The sequence below is a fragment of the Octopus bimaculoides genome, chromosome 12 (assembly GCF_046866305.1).
Source record: "Octopus bimaculoides isolate indiv1 chromosome 12, ASM4686630v1, whole genome shotgun sequence".
NCBI lineage: Eukaryota > Metazoa > Mollusca > Cephalopoda > Octopoda > Octopodidae > Octopus > Octopus bimaculoides.
In genome coordinates this window covers 49,911,654-49,934,473 of record NC_142939.1, presented here as the reverse complement: position 1 = coordinate 49,934,473, position 22,820 = coordinate 49,911,654, and the positions used below count along the sequence as shown (strand labels likewise).

General features: G+C 36.4%; 1 protein-coding gene across 1 annotated transcript in view; it reads left to right on the top strand.

Annotated features, from left to right (window-relative positions):
• The first annotated feature begins 2,472 nt into the window (after window positions 1-2,472).
• Window positions 2,473-22,820, top strand: part of LOC106875374 (exosome complex component 10) — a 32,581-nt gene continuing 12,233 nt past the window's right edge. The window contains exons 1-13 of the mRNA XM_089361028.1: window positions 2,473-2,571; window positions 6,691-6,827; window positions 7,744-7,870; window positions 9,188-9,292; window positions 9,825-9,984; window positions 12,807-12,858; window positions 13,116-13,191; window positions 15,397-15,507; window positions 16,090-16,233; window positions 17,856-18,046; window positions 19,086-19,242; window positions 20,591-20,739; window positions 21,739-21,901. Of these exons, the coding sequence (XP_089217154.1) occupies window positions 2,488-2,571; window positions 6,691-6,827; window positions 7,744-7,870; window positions 9,188-9,292; window positions 9,825-9,984; window positions 12,807-12,858; window positions 13,116-13,191; window positions 15,397-15,507; window positions 16,090-16,233; window positions 17,856-18,046; window positions 19,086-19,242; window positions 20,591-20,739; window positions 21,739-21,901 (1,656 nt within the window). The 5' untranslated portion in view covers window positions 2,473-2,487. The remainder of the gene's footprint in view (window positions 2,572-6,690; window positions 6,828-7,743; window positions 7,871-9,187; window positions 9,293-9,824; window positions 9,985-12,806; window positions 12,859-13,115; window positions 13,192-15,396; window positions 15,508-16,089; window positions 16,234-17,855; window positions 18,047-19,085; window positions 19,243-20,590; window positions 20,740-21,738; window positions 21,902-22,820) is intronic.

Below are 22,820 nucleotides of genomic sequence, written 5' to 3'. Positions count from 1 at the left end.
TCATTAAAAAACTAATTATTAATTATTTGATTAGAATATAACATTATTTTATAACAAAAATTGTTTTAAAATATATTTGTTTGTAACAAATATGCTGCTATTAATCCTTTGGTACTTTTATGTGCAAACAAAATTTCTAAGTTTGAACAAAATCTATATTTTAAAAATATTTATAAATGCAAAATATTTATATTTGCGGCTTTTTATCAGCAAAAGCAATAACAACATGTAGTAAAAACATCTTTAAATGATTATTCCGGAGCATATTCACCATCTACTTCAATTACTGCTTCTCATTTGCTTGACAGACGGTCAGACCGTCATTTAAAGATGCTTTTGTTGAATAAAATTTGTTGAAAAAATGCTGCAATAATTAGGCACCAACCCAATATCATTTTTTTTTAAAGTGAACTTGAATGAAAAATGTGGGTGCAGAATCCTAGAACAATCTTAAATATTGAATCTGCCTGCCCTCCACACACACTCTCTCTCTCTCTCTCTCAGCCCCTGAGAACTACTATATACTGATGATCTTGCCCTCATAGTAGATTCCATATCAGAGCTAGATGAGAAATTCCAGGTGTAGAAGCAAAACCTGGAATCTAAGGGCCTTAAGGTTAACTTAACAAAGACCTAAGGCCCTATTAAGCAAGAAACTGACAGGAACCCACCCACCTCAGGTAGGTGACCGTTTGATTTGTAGGAAAGGTGTAGGCAGGAACTCCATATGGTGTACCCAGTGTAAGTTATGGACACACAAAAGGTGCAGTGGATGAATAAGAAGGTTATTAGAGAAGATAGTTTTCATATGTAGGAGATGCACAGGATCCACCTTATCTGGTGGGCAATGTGGAAGCTAAGGGTAGATGAGTGATTAGTGAGAGCTATGTAAGTCACATACAGGGATGTTGTTAGTAAGGTAAGAGTCGCCAATGAGGACAGCAAAGAGTTTAATGTACAAGTTGGAGTCCACCAGGGGTCACTTCTTAGCCCCTTATTTATCATGGTCCTCCAAGCTATAACAGGAATTTAAGACGTCGTCCCATGTTTTCCTGGGTCTACTTGTTCCCTCTACTATTAGAGATCAGCACTTCTTGAAGCAACTGTCTTCATTAATATGCATTACATGGACATACTAGTGCAGTCTTCTCTCTTACACACTACATCTCATGCCTCATATACCCAGTTTTTCTCTCAAATCACTTACACTCTGTCACATATGCACACCAACATTACCCATCCAGTGGAGCATACTGGCTTCATTCTTTCAAGAAGCATGAACTGGAATCAAAGGGCCTTAGAATTAATTTAGCAAAGACCAAAATATTGATAAGTAGGAAAACAGACAAATTGCAGATCCCTTTAGGGAGATGGCCCTGCTCAATTTGTAGAAAAGGTGTTGAAAGGAACTCCATAAGGTGTACCCAGTGCAAGCTCTGGACACATAAGAGGTGCAGTGGTATCACTAGAAGACTAACAGAAAAAGTAGTCTTTGCATGTGACCAAAGAATAAATTTCTTCAAATGTCAGGTGGGACCCATAGAAGACATGGAACCTGAGAAGCTTTTCAGCTGGCCAACTCCTGTCAAACTTCCAGCCCATGCCATCATGGGAAACGGACGTTAAATGATGATGATGATGATTTGTGTGTATGTATGAGTTTCCTTAGCTTCCCTCCACCCTTTCCACTCTCAAAACATTAGTATAGTAGGGGATACTTGCTCAAAATTCCGTCCCTAACCCTAACCCTAATACCGTAGTGAAAATCGTGTGGGTGTTAATCTGAAAATTTACCAAATTCCAGAGGTCCAATGTCTCGAGGGAGGGGAAAAAAATGCGTATTTGTGACGAGTGCTGGGTTTGGACGTAGCAAGGACAATGAGAAGTAGAGAGGTGAATGGGTCAAGGGTACCCGAGAGAAGGAGGTATGGGATGAATTGCTGTTTTCAAATTTTGGTACATGGGTAGTAGTTCTTTAAAGGGATGGGTGTTAATCGATACATCGACTCTTGACGGGTATTTTATTTTAACGACTCCTGTAGGATGAAAAGCATAATTAATTCCCCTGCAGAATTTGAACTCAGAATGCAATAAGTCGGAAGAAATATCTCGAAGTATTTTGTTTGATGTTCTGACTATTCGGTCTACTCACCATTTCTACAAAAAAGGAATGAAATATAAACTGTTGTTTAAAAAAGTGAAAATGGGCCGCTAAAGTCAATGATCGTCGCTACATTTTCTATCAAAACACTGCCTATGTTCAACAAATATATATTCTCTCGAGCCAGGCCAGATGAAAGTTGATCGTAAGTTGGACTTAGATACAGGATGTAGTAAGACAACACAAAGACAATTGTTAAATGCCTTTATCAATTTAATGACAACAACAATTACGCTTTCTAAGAAATAGGTGTAACTGTAATTACTTCCCTTTAGTAGAATTCTTTTGTAGAAAAGTTTAAAAAATTTCCCATTCTTAGAGAAGCGATGGCGGAAAATACTAATGGAACGAAAACCGAAATGACGACAGAAACGTCAAATGAAGTGGAAGACATCGGGATATACACGCAGGTAAAAACACCAAATTTATATATTAGTATACTGCATTAATATTTGGGAATTTAGTGGTCATCTGGTTTGTATTTGTTAGAATTTAATATGAAGACCAACGTTTCGATGTCTTTTGAGTTTTTGGCGTCAACGTTTACAATTAGCAAAGCAGCAACATGGATTTATTATATTAATTATAGGAGGATAAGAGGAAAAGAGATTATGTGGTGTTCATGCCTTCCTGGGAGACGCTAGTAATCGGTTCCTAATAAAATGGCTACAACTGAGAGAATGGAAATCAGACACGTATTCTAGTCTTCACCACACTGTATAATTTTTAACACGCAGATATTTTGGAATATCTAAGTAAATGTGATGTTGTGACGTTCATGTCGTGTCTTTCGTGAGGTAGTGGTGAGTAATAGGTGTGAAATTAAAATAGCTATGAATATGAATTGAAAATACGATGTTTACTCGGCTGTGGTTAATGTATTATGTAACTACAGGCGTTTTATATACATACATACATACATACATATATATATATATATATATATATATATATATATATATATACACGCATACGTTTATATATATTAGAAGCAGTGGTATGTTGTGATATTAATTCTTTTCATAAGGCTTTTACCATTGTATGCAAAATGAAATGTTTGCAGCTGTGAAGCGATACCAGGTTACAGAATCGTCCTCCAGTCTAGCAGCTGCTTGTTACTTTATGGATGCTGGAGCAACGTAATGTTGAGGCATTCATCAGTTTTCTCAAGGTAGTTATAGTACAATTGTGAAGACAAGATTTTAATGTATATCTTTATCTACATATATATATATAAGCGAAAGCTTGACAAAAAAGAAAAAAAAAACAAAGAGATGAAAAAATATTGACATCTTTGAAAACTGCGTAAATAACTCGAAAATTAATATTAGAAATCCCCTGACCTTCTCCCCCCCCAAATAACGAGATGTGGCGTGCTTGTTTTTTGTACCTTGTTTATCATTTTGTCCATGTTTTTTTTGCAACGTCATGTACCCAGATATGTATCTATATGTACATGTAGATGAAGGTATGTACATACATGTACATATATATGCATATACTCATATATTGTTTGTATATTGTTATAGTTACCTTGTATATTCTTTATGAATTTCCTACCAAAGATATACAAGGAATGGATTTGTTTAATCTTTTGAAGAAACAATAGGTCAGTCTTCGTCTAACTGGACTATGATCAAAGACGTTTCAGTTGTGACCAGCCTGCCATTTATTTATTTAGTTTACTAAACTAGTTGTTCACCACTAAGGACCCATTTTATTGCATCAGCTTTCTTGTACACTCTAGGGTATGTGTTTTGAAGATTTGGTTACATGGGCTTAGTGTGTGTGTGTGTGTGTGTGTGTGTATTCTTGTTTTGACATCTCATTTCATGTCATTCATTTACAAAACACTGTAAGAACATTTCTGGTTAAGGGGAAATATAACTTTGGAAACAGGTGAATGTTGGCAACAGGAAAGGCACCCATCTGTAGAAAATCTACCATCTCCCACTGTGTTCATTGCTCTCTCATCTCTCACTCATCCTACTCCTCTATCAGAGTACCTCCCTATTAGGACTTTATCTCTTTCCCATCATGGCACTTGTGTAACAAGAAATGGCAATGTGTTGGGGGCTCTGTGTTCAATTCCTCTTTCTCTCTCATTACTCACTACTTATAATGTTGCATTACTCCCATTCTGTCACCCATTTTCCTGCTATCCATTAATATTTCCCACATTACTCTATCCTTCACTCTCTCTCTCTCTCCCATTATGCTCTTCATCTTCTAGTATTTCTATGCATCACTTTCTCTTCCATTACACTCCTCTCTATGATGTTTCTATCCAATCTCATCATCATCATCATCACCATCGTTTAACGTCCGCTTTCCATGCTAGCATGGGTTGGACGTTTTGACTGAGGATTGGTGAAACCAGATGGCTACACCAGGCTCCAATCTGATCTAGCAGAGTTTCTACAGCTGGATGCCCTTCCTAACGCCAACCACTCTGAGAGTGTAGTGGGTGCTTTTACGTGCCACCTGCACAGGAGCCAGTCTAGCAGCACTGGCAATGATCTCACTCGAAAGTCTTTACACGTGCCACCGGCACAAGTGCTAGGAAGGCGACGCTGAGCACAGGTGCCATCACGATTTCGCTTTCGCATGCCCCAACGGGTCTTTGCAAGCCGAGTTTTGTAGCAACAGTTGTCATGCATCTTGTCATTCCCTCACTCTCTTTTCTATTATTCTCTCTTCTATCACCCTCTCGTTTTGGTCCTCTTGTGTAGAAAAGAAAAAGGACAAATGGAGATGACACAGAGCAGTGAAGAGGCAACTCTCTTTAGTCTTACCTCTCTGGTACTGGTCAATGAATGAACAGAGACAACATAGAGAGTGTTCTTTATTCTTGCAAGGGACATGGCAACCTATCTTGTGCTGGAGCCACAAAAGCATGCACACAAAACACTCTGTAAAATGGTTGGCAATATTGAGGGCGTCTAAGGTGGCGAGCTGGCAGAATCCTTAACATGCCAAGCAAAATGCTTAGTGACAATTTGTCCATCTTTAATGTTCTGAGTTCAAATTCTGCCAAAGTCGACTTTTTATTTCATCCTTTCAGAGTTAGTAAAATAAGTACCAGTTGAGGACTGGTCGTGGTGCAGTTGACTTATCCCCTCCCCTGAACTTGTTGGCCTTGTGCCAACATTTGAAAGTAATATTGAGGGTATCCATCCTTAGAAACCATTTCAAAAGTGGCACCTGCGAATAAGACATGGTTTCATGATGTATGTGAGGGTAGTTTCAATGGATAAGAACTGACAAAAACTATGGGAAACCACTTAGATCAATTTTGTTGATTTCGAACCTGAGACCACTTTTAAAGCTGGTAATTTAGTACCTGCAGGATTTGATAGCTTTAATCTCATCATCGTCATCATTGTTTTAACACTCATATTTTTTTGCTTGCATGGGTCAGATGGAGTTTCTTGAGGCAGATTTTCTATAGCCAGATGTCCTTTCAGTTACCAATCCTCACCTGTGTTCAAGCAAAGCAATATTTCCTCATGGCCAGACATTATTTACAAAAATCTCATAATGTCAAAACAAGGAGACAAATCTACACACACCCACACACATATACATTCATCATCATCATCATCATTTAATGTCCGTTTTTCATGCTAGTAGGGGTTAGATGATTTGACCAGAGTTGGCAAGCTGGAGAACTGGACCAGACCCCAGTCTGATTTGGCTTGGTTTCTATGGCTGGGTGCCCTCCCATATATATATATATATATATAATAATAATAATATTAGGGACAAAATCCAAAATTACAGGTAAAAACTCAATTAAAATCAATTTATAAAAAATTAAAATTAAATTGAGCTTTATAGATAAAATATATATAAAATATATAGTTTTAGGGAAAATAACCAAGTTTCAAGAACTCATCGATGAAAATCCACTATCACATATAGAAAAATTAATAATTAAAAGCACAATAAATGAGTATAATATAAAGTAAAGTAAATATCATAAGATAAATATAATATTTATTGTGCTTTTAATTATTAATTTTTCTATATGTGATAGTGGATTTTCATTGATGAGTTCTTGAAACTTGGTTATTTTCCCTAAAACTATATAATATATATATATATATATATATATGCTTGCTCTCTCTCTCTCTCTCTCTCTCTCTCTCTCTCACCTGCACACATAGCAGCCTTATTTCACTTTCCATTTATCAAATCCACTCACAGAGTTTTGGTTGTCTTGGAGATATTGTAAGAGACCTTTGCCCAAGGTACCACACTAGGACTGAACTTGAAACCATGTAGTTGCAAAGAATGCTTCTTACCTACACAGCTATGCCTGCACCTAGATTAATGTAGATACAATTAAGGATTATCTATTAGTCCAATCACAGTAATCACACACACACAAAACATAAAAAGTAATAAAGTCTTTTTACACTGTGTATTGAGTGCTGTGCTACAAAGAATTGTCTGTTATATTATTATGCAACACTAAGTAGTGGAGGTTGAATTGTAATTTCCTGTTTTTGTTTCATTCCTTGTAGAAAGTTCTCCAGACTGTTCTCCAGTGCGTGAAATCATCAAATGCATTGCCTGCCGAGGGAGATGACTATGACTTCTATTCGAGTTTTCCTGGTTTCCAAGAAATCATGGAAATTGAAGGCAAACGTATACTACATATGTGAGCAGGATTTTCATTAATTTTATCAGTCATTATTATTATTATTAACAACAACAATGCTGTAAGCCAGTTGGATCATTAGCACTTTGGACAAAATACTTAGAAGCATTTTTGCCAACATTTTACATTCTGAGTTGAAATATTACCTGGGTCACTCTTTGCTCTTCATCCTTTTAGGGGGTTGATAAAATAAGTACCAGTCAAGCACTGGGGTTGACATAATCAACTTACCCCTCTCCGGAAATTGCTGGCCTTGTGCCCAAATTTGAAACTATTATTATTATTATTATTATTATTGTAGGGTAAGTGTGAGAGGCTGGATATGGCTGGTTTGAAATTAAAACAAGTAGAATATTTGGGCTGGATGTGGCTGGTTTAAATCCTAAAGGGTCAAATTAAAATTTGATTTCAGTGTGAAACTTCCATTTCTGCTTCAGATCTTTTTTTTGTTTCTATATTCAATCTCAAAACCTTTCCCTTCTTGTGATTTCAGTTTATTGAAGTAGCCAAGTTATATTTATTTAAATTTCGTGCTTTAAAAATAACCTAAAAAAAGGAAAAGTACTGACTTGAGAAAAACTAAAATAAAAGTAGGGGTAAGTGGGGGTAAAAACAAAAAAAAATTTTTTTTTTAAACCAAAAGAAAAAAAAATACATGGAATCTAAAAAAATTAATGAATAACAAAACAGAAAAATTTGAGAAAATTTGAATGATTGGGAACTGGTGAAAACTGTAAAATAAAGTTACAAAAAAAAACTGGTTAAAAATTTAAAAACTAAAACATGAATTTATTTGAAATAGAAATCCATGTAAATGATTGATAAAAGTTCTTTATGTATGATTTATTTTCATGGTCTAGCTAGAATGTCCATCTACTGACCATTTTGTTTATTGTGATGGTGATTTCTTTTGTAGCATTCAAAACATTATGAAACACCAACTTGTGAAGGGAAACATAGCGGCAGAAAGTCAGAGCTCGACAGAGATAGAAGATAGATTTGAGCACATCATTGATGCCAACGACCAGCTGCTGGAGAAAATTGTAAGTATTCTCTCTTTGCATTCATTGCTTTCAGACAACAGCTAACATATTTTCTTGTGATGGTCAACTTTAGATTGTCATAAGAGAAACAGATGAACTAATCAGTGCTTTGGTAGTTTGTATCATGTATCCTTGGTCAAGAAACCACAATTCTCTTTCCACAGTTCATTCTTGAGTAGGTAAGGTGTAGGGCTGCAAAGGCACTTTAGGCCTGTCTTGCTGAGGACTTAGCTATCCCTATCATGCTGGTGCCATAGCAAATGCACCCAGTGCACTCTGTAAAGTGATTGGTGATTGGAACAGCATCAAGCTGTAGAAAACAAACCAAATAACACATTCTAACACCTGTGTGTGAGAGCAGGGGTTATAATAAGAAATTATTACCTGTCTGGTTTATGCCAGCATGGAAAATGGATGTAAAATGATGATGATAATTTGTATATATATATATGTGTGTGTGTGTGTATGTGTATACACTCCTGTCATCATCTGTGCCATGGTAGAGGGAGACCCAGGAAGACATGGGATGAAGTGGTGAAGCATGACTTTTGGACGGTGGGCCTCACAGAGGCAACGACGAAAAACTGAGACCTCTGGAGATATGTTGTGATTGAGAAGACCCAGCAAGGAAAGTGAGATCACAGCTGTAGCCTACACCAGTGTCGCATAACCAGCGCATTTAAAAAGTACCTTTGAATCGTCGAGCGACATTGAGTCAAGTAAATCAAAATCAAATCAAATCAAGTCACAATCATATTGTACTTGTGGCCCTTGCCAGTGCTGGTGGCATGCAAAAAGCACCATTTATGTGTGGGTTGCCTGCAGTTTTGAGGGAGGAGGTGAGTTGATTACATCAACCCCAGTGCTCAACTGGTACTTGTTTCATTGACCCCAAAAAGATGAAAGGCAAAGTGGACCTTGGTGGAATTTGAACTCAGTATGTGAAGATGGATGAAATGCTGCTGAGCGTTTTACCCAACATGTTAATGACTCTGCCAATGAGCTGCCTTACTCACTCACTCAGTAATAATAATAATAATAAGAATAATAATAATAAACATTATATACAATATTTTGAATGCAATAGAAACCACATAATCAAAACAAAACATTGCACATAGCCAAGGTACACATGGCTGTGCTTGGTAACGCAATGAAAATATGCAATAAAAATAGACTACTGAATAATAATAATAAGAATAATACTAATACTTAAAATAGTAACAATATATTGATGCTGTATTTCATGACATTAGCAAGAAGATGGTCAAAAATTTAAACTAATTATTAAAACTTTGCTTTCTTCTTGTTTTCCAGGGAAATTTATTGGATGAAGCTTCAGGCATTAAAAAACAAGAAAATACACTTGTTATCACCAACTTCAAACCAAAGCAGACCAATATTGCAAGCTGGAATAAAAAGGTATTATATATAATAATTATATCATTAGTCTGACAAAATATGTTTTGTTGAACTAATGATTTGGGCTTAATTGTTTTATTCATTCTCAGACTTATCTTTGAGTGGTTGGACAGAGCTTCTTTTGAACTTGTCACTCTCTGAAATAAATAAATAAATACATGGGTGCTTTTATGTGCTACGGGTGTGGGTGCCAATCCTGGTGCCCTGTAAAAACACTCATTACACACCTAAAGTGGTTGGCGTTAATAAGGGCATCCAGCTGTAGAATCCATGTCAAATCAGACTGGTGGTTGGTAAGCAAGCTACTTACCACACAGCCACTCCTACGCCTAAACTGCTCAAAATTTATTAACTTCCTACACCCAGATCCTTGGATCTTACAATTGCCTATCTGTCTGTCTGCCTGACCACCCACCTGGTTTGTATAGCTGGATGCCCTTCTTGACATCAACCATCTTACAGAGTGAACTGAGTGTTTTCTTTACAGAGAGAGAGGTACTTATTGCAATGTTATTTTTACTTCCTCCAACAGTCTCCAGCCACTACGCCTGCAGCTCCTAACAACTACAGATTGATTACAGGACGTCAACTTGTGAGACCACAGACTAAATTTACAGATGACATTGATAATTCCAACAATTCATTTGTTCCACGAATCCGAAGAAAGCCCAATGCTCTGAAATCACTCGAAGGTCAGTCATCTATTCAAATTCTTTGTGTTTCTGCTTCATCTGCCATATAACCAACAATAATCTCTGTTATCCTTTCTTCGTCATTCTCTGATTTTATTTTCAATATATATGAAATGCTACATTGATATGTTTATATATGTATATATATTTATATTGGGGGCGTTGCTCTACATAAATGCCTCACACTAGGAGGGACTCTTAAAGTCAAAACTACCATAATAAACATATTGTCCTTCCTAGCATGAGGCATTTATGTATAGTGGTGCTCTTAATATATATATATATTTAAAGGGAATAATTAATAAATTTTTCCCTTATGAGGTTTTTTCATGCTAACCACTTGATAAATTCTTATAAAGATTTTATCCTATTTTTAAATTGTATATGTATGTATATATATATATATATATATATATATATATATATATATATATATATATATATATATATATATATATATATATATATATATATATATATATATGTAGATTGTTTTGTTGTTTGAAATATTATTTTGTAGTTGTTTAGTTATGTATGGTTTATATAAAAATATGAAATATATTCTTAGTCTAGAAAATTTTTTAAAATATATTTGTGGCTATGTGGTCAGAAGTTTATTTCCCAACCACACGGTTTTGGGTTCAGTACCACTGCATAGCACTTTGGGCAAGTGTCTTCAACCATAGCCTTGAGCCAGCTAAAACCTTGTGAGTGAATTTGGTTGGTGGAAACTAAAAGAAGCTCATATTGTATATATATGCATCTGTTGTGTTTCTGCTAGTGCTTTGCAACCTGTGTTGGTTTCTTTATACCCCCATGCTATAGTGGTTCAGCAAGAGTCTGATAGGGTAAATACCAAGCTTAATAGAAGTACTGGGATTGATTTGTTCAACTAAAACCCTTCAAGGCAGTGCCCCAGCATGGCTGCATTCCAATGACTAAAACAAGTAAAAATGATTTTTAGAAAAAAGCAAAAAAACTATTATAAATATTAGTGTTTTTCGTCTTTAAGTTTTCTTATTGTGATATTTAGTCTGGTTCAATTTGATTTGTATTTGGGTCAGTTTGCTTTATATTCCTGTTCCATTTGAGTAATTGATAACTAATTGGCAAACTGGTTTTTCTGTAAAATAAATGTTAGGAATAACCAGGTCATTTTTTTCTTTCTGAAATGTGTGTTCTGTATTATGATTATAATGTGATCATACAACAAAGTAGTTTATTTAGAGTATGGTTGACTACTTCAGTAAAGGAATTTATGATATTTAACTTGTATCTCTTTAAGCACTATTTCAATTGAGAAAATAACGGAAATGTAAACACTTCAACTCTGAACTGTGACTTTGCTTGTTTTGACATAGTTTTGTACTCTCTTAGTTTGTTCACTGGAAAGTAATATCCAAGCATTAATAGCTGTGGTTAAAAAAAAAAAAAAACAAGAAAAAACTGCAGTTACTCTATGGTTATGAGTTCAAATTTTACTACTGTCATTGTGTTCTGCTTTACATGATTAACTTTTATAATACTTGAACCATTGATATGTCATGCTCCAGTTTAATCTAGGATCACCTGTCACAAAGTTGTTCATGTGGAGTGCTGTTTGACTGGACGGACATGTGTAAACTTGGCTGTGTGTGATTTTTCTTATTATAGTGAGTTTTAACAGTGACCACAGCAGAAATGAGAAAGGTGAATTTAGTGGTGCATGATAATTTTCATTCTGAAATTGTGAGAACAAAATTTAGATTTACTGTGGCAATCTCTATTTCAGGTATTTTAATGTGTATGCATGTTTATCTGTAAGAGAGATGCTACCAAATCCAATTAGTGTTATGTTACTAATGTTGTAAGTTGCAGGCAGGTGATTATATACGGGCTGAAGTACTGCTTAACCCTAAAGTGTGCCTCCCACTTTTTAGAATTCTTGTGATGTATTAAACTAATCTTATCCTTTTTGGAGCTGAGGACTTTTGAGCGAGATCGTTGCCAGTGCCCCTGGACTGGCTCTTGTGTGGGTGGCACATAAAATACACCATTTTGAGCGTGGCCGTTGCCAGTACCGCCTGACTGGCCTTCGTGCCGGTGACACGTAAAAGCACCCACTACACTCTCAGAGTGGTTGGCGTTAGGAAGGGCATCCAGCTGTAGAAACTCTGCCAAATCAGATTGGAGCCTGGTGCAGCCATCGGGTTTCACCAGTCCTCAGTCAAATCGTCCAACCTATGCTAGCATGGAAAGCGGACGTTAAACGATGATGATGATGAAGTTCAAGTCAAAATCATCATCATCCTCCTCCTCCTCATCATCATCATCATCATTGTTCGCTTTCCATGCTAGCATGGGTTGGACGATTTGACTGAGGACTGGTGAAACCAGATGGCTGCACCAGGTTCCAATCTGATCTGGCAGAGTTTATACAGCTGGATGCCCTTCCTAATGCCAACCACTCCGAGAGCGTAGTGGGTGCTTTTTACATGCCACCGGCACGAAGGCCAGTCAAGCGGTACTGGCAACGGCCACGCTCAAAATGGTGTATTTTACGTGCCACCTGCACAGGAGCCAGTCCAGCGGCACTGGCAACGATCTCGCTTGAATGTCTCTTCGGCATTTATTTGAAAGTTATGATATTCCAGCAGTGTTGTTGATATTTCTCCTAGCAATAGGATAAGAGATCACTTTCTTCTAGAGCAAATAAAGGTTAGCACCAGGAAGGGTGTCCAGCTGCAAAACTGCATCAGTAACTTATTCATCTAACACAAGATAGCATCAAAAACTTGACAAGGTATATATAATCCCATGTTTTCCTCTTTTTCTTGTTGCAGAAAGCTTAAAGGTTGATGTTAATGCTGAAAATATATCAGACCCTGATTTTTTGTAAGTTTTGTTCACTCATTTGGAAATGTTTTGTATTTCCTTTTTTATGTTGCTTTGGTCAGTCTTGCTAGAGCATGTCTAAAACCAGATATAAAATTACTACAATATACATCTTATATATTAAATGCGATGTTTACAATTGAAATAAATATTCTGCCATGTACATGCTGTGTGATAAATGTAATGTTAACATGATAACAAATCTTCACTCAATATAGTGGATGTAATTAAATATCAACCTAATATCTGTGTTTCAGCTACCCACATCCGTACGCTTATGAAATGGATCATTGGAAAGCAATGGACCATCAGTTAGAGAAATCCGAGGCAAAGGTAATGGAAATATATTCTGTAATGGCACCAACAATAACCTTCCATTCCTTATACTTTACCTCCATTATTATTACCATCGTCATCAACAACACTCTTTTTCTCTAATTCTTGGTTTAGAGGAATATATTATTGAGGCATCTTTTTGCTGCTCTTTCTGCTCTCTTTTTTTCCACACATCTTTGAAGACACAGTTCCATAGCCTTTTAACAGACTATGGGACCTGGTGTGGCTCCCTGGCCTTGCCAGCCCCTATCAAGCTGTCCAACTCCTACCAATATGGAAAGCAGACATTAAATGATGATGACAATGATGTAACCAGTTTCTTTCTGTAAACAGTATCTGAGTTATTGGGAATAATAAACTTGGTGTCTAATGCGCACTCGCGCGTGTGTGTGTATGTATATATATCATCATCATCATTTAATGTCCATTGTCCATGCTGGTATGGGTTGGATGGTTTTATCAGGCTGGCACTCTGGAAAGCTGCACCAGACTGTTTGATTTGGCATGGTTTTCTACAGCTGTATACCTTTCCTAATGCCAACCACTCCAAGTGTGTAATGGGTGCTTTTACATGCAACTGGCACGGGTGCCAATTTGCATGACACCGGTATCTGCCACGACTGTGATTTTGCTCAGCTTGATGGGTCTTCTTCTCAAGCACAACATAATGCCAAAGGTCTTGATCATTGCTTCCATGAGGCCCAACACTCGAAAGATGTTCTTCGTATGAAATAATGATAATAATAATAAAACTGAAGTGAAGAACAAGTATATGGTGCGTGTAGTAAATTGGCATAAAATATGACCCCCTCCAAATATAACAATATCTGTTTCAACACGAATTCACATCAGAAATCTTGCAAAAACAAATACATAAACGTTAATATTGTTTAGTTTCATTTTAAGAGAGAAAAAGTTAGGTAACTCATAAGTATTTAATTTGAAGCAACATTAACAAATACATTAATTTTAAGATGTAATGATGTAAACGACAGCATAGAAACAACATGAGAAATAGAAATATCATTACATTTTATAATTAATGTTGTAATTAAATACTTCTAAGTTACCTAAATGTGTTTTCTGTGTAATAAAATTGCTTTTAAAATGAACTCATTAAGTTTTGTTTTTACATCATTACATCTTAAAATTAATGTTTTTCTCTTAAAAAGCTGTTTTAATGTTTTCGTTTCCTGTCATGTCGTTATATCTTAATGCATTTCTTATTAAGTAATTGAAGTTATCGAAATGAATTTTTTTCGTCTTAGAATAACAGGAAACAATAATTTTCGTTTCATTATTTTATGTAACCATGATGCTTTTATGCTTTCCCCAATTTCGTAAAATTATGCCATTGAAAGAATCTTGGAGTTGGTGATGTAACAGTGAAATTTAAGAGTAGATGCTCCTCTCTCTAATATATGCCAACCAAAGGAAATGGCTAAAGAATAGTCTAGTATTAGAATTCATTGACATAGTTGACATTTAGGTAGATAAGCAAATAACTGTTCAAGTAGATTAAAGGTATCAACTGGAAAGTTGAGACATAAAATGTTATTAATTATTTAAGCATGTCATAATGTGTATATGTACAGAGAGACATGCACAAGCATCAATACAGCAATGGTCAACAAATAGCAACTCACATTCCAACGAGGTCTCCATGCCTCTTCCACAAATTGTGGGTTCAAAATTTTCAGCAGTCAATTATTCTGCTAAATAATGAAATGCAAAAATGATTATTGGTTTTTAGAAGAAAAAGACCAAAAGTGAAAGTAAAAAAAAAAAATGTGTAAGACAAGCAGTTGGAAATTGCGAATGAATACTGTCTGAACCCTGTATATATATATATATATATATATATATATAACAAAGATGTACAGGAATCTGCACTTCGGAAATATATCAGGAATATTGGGTATAAATACCCCTGCACAGAGTTTTGATATTCAGTATTCAAATAATATTGTTGGGGAGTGCAGGTTATACTGAAGTAGCAAGGTGCCTCAGTTTAAGTACCTAATTCAACTGAATCTTATATATATATATATATATATATATATATGGTACAGACAATATTCATTCACAATTTTCAGCTGCTCATTTTACACATAATTTTTTTACTTTCATTGTTGGTCTTGTGTATGTATGCATGTATATATTTCATACACACATTCACATGTGTTTTTGCTTTTCTTTCAGTTTCCAAAACCAATTAAAGAGACTTCTCTTGGATATATAGATACTGTGGGGAAATTAGAAGATCTCTGTAGAGATTTAGCCAAAGAAGAGGTCATTGCAGTTGATTTGGAGGTAAGTCTGTATACGTACATACATACATACATACATACATATAAACTTACCATATACATATATAAAAGCAAGTTGTCTGTTTGTTTCAAGTTGCCATCTACACCCGTTAACGAATTTTTGTGAAACTTTGCAAACTTGCCAAAGTAACATTCAGTTTGTTACTAAGCTCATTGAAGTTTAATAAAAATGTATAATTGGATGGCTAGAGCCCCTGGAAAGGGATCCACATATATAATTAATTATCATTTATTTTAACAGCCAAGGGAAATAACCCATTCAATTTCCTAGCCAAGGGAAATAATCCTTTCATTTTCCTATATTATTTGGTATAAATCAAGAAAAGAAAGTTTATTTTTATCCTTATAGTATTTTTTGATAAAAAAAAAGTTATCTGTTATTATATATCTGTTTTTTTTTTTATAAACATAAATCTGTCCTCAAGCATCGTTTTTTTTTTTTCTTTTTGTTTTTGTTAACATTTTAGATAATTTTCAGTTAAGTATTCCTTCTGAGTCTGTTTCAGGATTGGAGAGTGAAGGTAAAATGCAGCTCTGTTTGATATTCCATTTTTGTCTTTTACAGCATCATTCCTACCGAACGTTCCAAGGTCTAACATGTTTGATGCAGATTTCTACATTTGATCAGGACTTCATTATAGACACACTAGAGCTACGGAAAGAGCTAGAGTTACTCAACGACGTCTTCACAGATCCTAAAATTGTCAAAGTAAGTTGTCTAGTGAAACTGATTTCTGCAAATGCACATGATTAAATATATTTCTGTTACTTTTATCTGGGTTTCTCAACAGGTATACAGCATTAGCTCCATTTATGAAGATCAGCTCTATTTTATAATATTAGTATAACAACAGTTTTTCTTGTGGACATAAGCCATGCCTTATAACAGGAGCTTCAATTGTGAAGATCAGACAGGCCTTATAACAGGAACTCTGTCTTATAACAGGAATATAACAAGAGCTCTGTGGAGATCAGCTGTTTTAAAAGAAAGTAACTGTTAATTTTTTTTGTCATAGTTAGTCAAAAGAAATTCATCAAGAATTCATTGGCATGATTGTCATTCATCAGTATCTTTCCATGCTGCCACGTTGTTAAAAAGTTTGCTTCATGCCTTTATGTAGTTTTGGGTTCAATCCTGCTATACAACATCTTGGGCAAGTGACTTTTACCATAGGCTTGGGGGTTGATGAATATTTTGTAAATGAAATTTAACAGATATGAAAACTGTGCAGAAACCCATACAACTATAATTGTTTCTGTTCTTTGGCATTGGCTCATCTTGTAGCTCTTCTACTGAAACACCCCCAAACCATTCATCTCTTCACTTCTTGTCCACTGTGTATCTGTCCCCACCAGATGCCACCTAAACCACCATCTGCAGTTCTTTTTCCCCAGAACATTGGCTGTCTGGAATCTTCTGTCTGCTCTTGTGCTTCTTGCTGGTGTCAATGTCCACATTTCAAATGAAATATTAATGGCATCAGTTTCATTGCTTAGAATCCTTGCACAGGTCATAAGGCTCTGCCTTGTTTTCCAGATCTAGCAAGTTAAAAAAAAAGAAATATATGTGTATCATCATCATTTAATGTTCATTATTTGGTTGGATGGTTTGACAGGCTCCAACAAACCATAGAGCTGTGTTGTGCTCCAGTGACAGCTTTGGTTTCGTTTCTATGGTTGAGTGCCCTTTCTAACACCAACCCCTTTACAATGTGTACTTGGTATTTTCGTGCCACCACCACTAATGAGGTTGCCCAGTAACTAGCAAGACAGGTAAATAGAAGGTAAAAGGTCCCCTCAGCTAAGTGTGTGGGGAGTGTTTGAAAGGAGGAGGTGGCTTTATGCCAGGTGTTGAGAGGCTAAAGTATGATAGAGAGACAAGCGCTACTGTCTTGCTCTAGATGAGATACATGGTTACCTTGCAAAGTATAAGGGTGAGCAGAAGTAGGTGGAAGATGATAAAGATGTTTATGATGGGATGCTGGGATGCTGGAACAGTCACCCTGGCTCGTGGGACTTGCTGTCTCTGCCTTGATAGCAGTGAACAGAGAAGTGGTCTGGGGACTGAGTACACTGGAGGTCTGCACTTCTACAGGTTTGGTCATAAACTTGTCAGAGAGCAACCAATACCTTGGAATTGTACTAATTTAAAATTTTGTTTGAAAGAATTATCTCCCTTTATACAGTGCGGTATCACATTCCCTTTTTTGGCAGAAATTTAATTATGCACTTCTATAAAAAAACATAAGCTCATTTCTAATTTTAAATTGCTGTAAACATTCACTCCCATTTAGACATACACACTGATTCTTTGTTTCGTCTTAATTGCAGGTGTTTCATGGTGCCAACTGCGATGTGGGCTGGTTACAGAGAGACTTTGGTATTTATGTAGTGAATATGTTTGATACTGGGCAAGCGTCTCGAATACTAAACTATGAACGCTTCTCGCTGTCTTATTTAATGGAGAGGTATTGTCAAAAAGAAATTGATAAACAATATCGATTAGCTGACTGGAGAATCCGGTAAGTTCCCATATCTTTAACGCTTTTGTTACCATATTTCTGTTGAAATACACTGGTTTTATTTCAGATTATTCTGAAAATAATGAAAGAGCAGGTGTGGTTGTGTGGGGAAGAAGTTTGCTTCTTAGCCACATGGTTTTGGGTTCAGTTCCACTGCATTGCACCTTGGGCAAGTGTTTTCTACTGTAGTCCCATGTTGAACATAGCTTTGTGAGTAGTTTTGGTAGATGGAAACTGAAAGAAACCCACTGTATATGTACATATATGTGTGTGTGTGTCTGTGTGTGCTTGCTTGTGTTTCTTTGTCTTGACATTGCATGATGGTTGTAAATGAGTGTTATTGTCATACAAGCAGTGTCATTCATTTCCAATATTCTACACCAAAATGCTTCGTTATGGGGGAAATGTTTTCTTTCTGGGAAATAGGTGAGGGTTGGTGACAGGAAGGGCACCTCTCCTTAGAAAATCTGCCTCAGTGAGCACCATCTGATCCATGCAAGAATGGAAAAGTGGATGTTCATATGATGATGATGAAAGAATTTAGTAAAATAACTTTGTCATTATTAAGCTGTTATTTGAAACATTTAACGTGAAAGACCTTACTTTAAATCACTTTAAAACAGGAAGGATTTATCATAGAAGCAGAGGCAATCTCAGGCAGGTTGGTACGAAAAGGGTTAATGTCATATAATACAGTGTGATGATGACATGTTGATTTGGTGGTAGAGTGGTAGAAATGGTAGAGCAGTGGACTAAATTTGGCTGATTCTCTAATGTTTCTTCTAATCCTCTATACTTTGTTTTCACATAGACAGGCAAAGAAATGGAAGAAATAGCGCTAAACATCATCGACCTCAGTGAAATTTGAACTCAGAACGTAGCAACAGGCAAAATGCCGCTAAGCATTTCATCCAGCATGCTAACAATTCTGCCAGCTCACCACCTAAATAATAATAATAATAATAATGATGAGGATTGTTGTGTGGAAATGTAACTAATAATCATAATATTTATCAGTATAACTGTTCTCTTTTTCTAGGCCTCTTCCTGATGTTTTAATTAACTATGCCCGTGAAGACACACATTATTTACTGTATATTTATAATTGTATGAAGAATGAGCTCATTGAGAAAGGTAACCTGAATAAGAACTTACTAAAGGCTGTTTTACAGAGGAGTACAGAGATATGTAAAAAGGTAAGTTGTTATTTCTTTTGAGTTTGATATTTGTTTTCAGACTTTGAAAAGTTTAGGTTTCTTATAGATTCTGTTGGGAAAACGTTTTTGGTTAATATCTGACCTAAAGGTTTTGAACTTTGTCTCAATGACATAAATGTGATGGGAGAAGAGGTCATAGTGGATATAATTAATCTTTGTTGGAGCTGATATGGAGTGGGGGGGAGGGGAATCCTCTGTGTGGTAACTCAGTTTGTTAAAAATAGCAGCCAAATCTTCAAACTTCACCCTACCATCGTAAAAAAGTGGCATATTGGACAAGATAACACTAATCTTGAAGATTGGCCAGCCATGATGTCAGTAGTAGTAGTAGTAGTAGTAGTAGTAGTAGTAATGTTGTTTTGTTTTGGTATAAAAGATGGGCTACAGCAAATATTCTGCTCAATACCACAGATTTGCTTGTCAGTTGCTTGAACTTAACCAGTTGAGCATGTCCCTTGGTGGCTGATGATATGTGCCTTTCTGATCATGAGCAGACGTAGCAGGGGAGCATCATTGCCATGTGTTGAAAAGAACTCTTTGGGGTTTGGATAATTCACCCCTGGAAACATGGGTGTTTCATTCAACATCCTTAACAACTCTTATTCTGGGACCTTTTGAGTAAGGTGGGCTACTCATCCTGAAGAAAATTGTAACTGGGCCCCACCTGCAAGGTCATGCACTTTATATCTTGATATGAGATCACCATGTCCCGCACATATGGTTGTGATGCATGTGCCTAGTGTACCTTTATCTGATTGGTAGTCATGATGGGTATATTGAGCTTTGTATATTTGTATATTTGATGGCTTGCACTACTCTCTCTCAATGATAATGATAATGATAATCAACGTCATCATATCATCATCATCATCGTTTAACGTCCGCTTTCCATGCTAGCATGGGTTGGACGATTTGACTGAGGACTGGTGCAACCGGATGCACCATTTTGAGCGTGGCCGTTGCCAGTACCGCCTGACTGGCTCTCGTAGGATTTTCGAGCGAGATCGTTGCCAGTGCCCCTGGACTGGCTTGTGCGGGTGGCACATAAAAGACACCATTTCGAGCGTGGCCGTTTTCGTGCGGGTGACGCGTAAATGCACCCACTACACTCTCTGAGTGGTTGGCGTTAGGAAGGGCATCCAGCTGTAGAAACTCTGCCAAATTAGACTGGAGCCTGGTGTTGCCATCCGGTTTCACCAGTCCTCAGTCAAATCGTCCAACCCATGCTAGCATGGAAAGCGGACGTTAAACGATGATGATGATGATGATGATGGAGGCTAATCACAGATTGATCTGAAGCCATTGAATTCGAAAATCTTCATTTCAGGTTTACACGAAGCCAATTTATAATGATGAATCACATCAAGTGTTGTACAGAAAAAGTCGTAAAACCTTCAACTCTCAACAGATGTTTGCCTTGAAGAAGATGTATTCTTGGAGAGAGAAGACAGCACGAAATCAAGATGAAAGCTTGAAGTAAAACCCAGTTTTCTTTTCTCTACAATTCTTTTCCCTATTTTACATTTATGTTTTCCCATTGACTTTTTATAACCTGATTGTTTTAAGTTGGATCAGTTGAGTTTTTTTCCACAGCTAGATTACCCTCTCCACCACTGACCACTCGGTCATAAAGTAGAGGTTGGACCCTGGTTTGTTGTCAGTCATGATAAAGATGAAGCAAGTTAGAGCTATGTACTTTAGTCACAGGCAAAACCTAATCGCTGTATTAATAACATTTGATCAGCACTCTACCTTAGTTTTTGTGCTGTATTTTTATATTTAAGCAAAAAGACACCCTTATATATATCATGCAGCTTGCAAGGTTCCCTATTTCCCAACCTTCCTACACACCACTCTACAACTATGATAGCTCTTCTGTACAGTCATAAAAAAACCTGTCTCTGTCATCATCATCATCATCATCATCATCTTTCTATGCTGGAATGGGTTGAATGGTTTGATCAGAGCTGGTAAGCTAAGGAGCTGCACCAGGTTCCAGTCTGATTTGGTTTGGTTTCTACAGCTGGATGCCCTTCCTAATGTTAGCCACTTCTCAGTGTGTGCTGGGTGCTTTTTACATGCCACTGGTATGAGTGCTTTTTACATGGCACCAGCAAAGGACTCTTGCAGGCCACTACTCTTCACCAGGGGATATGGCCTTAACACTTCTACTGTGGAGGACAGGTTTTCTTGGGTACAGCAAGGTGCCAGGCATCTCAGTCCTTTGATATCTTGTCCAAAAGGTTCAGTGTTCTGAAGTTATCCTTCAGTACTTTCTCCCATATCTTCCTGGGTCTCAAAATAAAAGAATAAGGACCTGTTTTGAGCATTTGAGTTGATACAATTGATTAACCCCTCCTAATAAAATTCAGACCTCATGCTTTAGTTAGAAACAATTGCTAGTATTATTATTATTATTATTATTATTATTATTATTATTATTATTATTTTTTTTTTCTTTTTGTTCTTTTCCAGTTATGTTCTCCCTAATCATATGCTGCTACAAATTGCAGAGATTCTACCAAGGGAACGACAAGGTGTCTTAGCTTGTTGCAACCCAATACCACCTCTGATTCGTCAGTATTTACAAGAAATTCACGGATATATTCTAGAAGCAAGAGATATTACTATCGTGAAGGTAAATAAGTACTTGTGTTTGTTTTGGGAATGTGTTGAGGCTTAAAAGGACTGAGCTGACTGGTTTTTGGGGGTTGGGTGAAATGAAAGTACCAAATCATTCACCAGATAGCTGTAAGTTTGTAACTTATTGTGGCACTGACCGAGGTACATAAGAGCTTTCTCCAGTTTGTCTGACTGACAAATGTAATACAGACTCCACTCTCGTATTTTTATCATTGACAAGTTAAATTGGTACTGTATTAAATATACTGTATTAAATATACAATGAAGATTGTTCCAAAGTATGGAAATATCTGCTTATGGAGAATTGGAGCAACCAGCCTCCATGTGCCAACATAGATTTACATCTTCAGGTGTAGGTGGGCGTAATAATAATAATAATAATAATCCTTTCTACTATAGGCACAAGACCTGAAATTTTTAGGGATAGTCAATTACATCGACTCCAGTGCTCAACTCTGTAAGATGAAAGGCAAAGTCGACCTCAGCAAAATTTGAACTCAGAACATAAAGATGGACAAAATGCCACTAAGCATTTTGCCTGGTGTACTAATGATTCTGTCATCTTAATAATAATAATAACAATAATAATGATGATAATAATAATCCTTTGTACTATAGGCACAAGGCATGCTAGTTGACATCGACCCCAGTGCTCAACTGGTACTTATTTTATCAACCTGAAAGGATGAAAGGCAAAGTTAACCTTTGTGAGATTTGAGCTCAGACTGTAATGATGGATGAAATCCCGCTAAGCATTTCAGCGGGTATGCTAACAATTCTACTAGCTCCCCACCTTAATAATAATAATAATAATAATAATAAAAATAATAATCAACCAGATATAATTATTAAAGGCAGGGAAGAAAATGGTTGTAGACTAATAAATGTAAGTGCCCCCACTGAGAAAAATATAT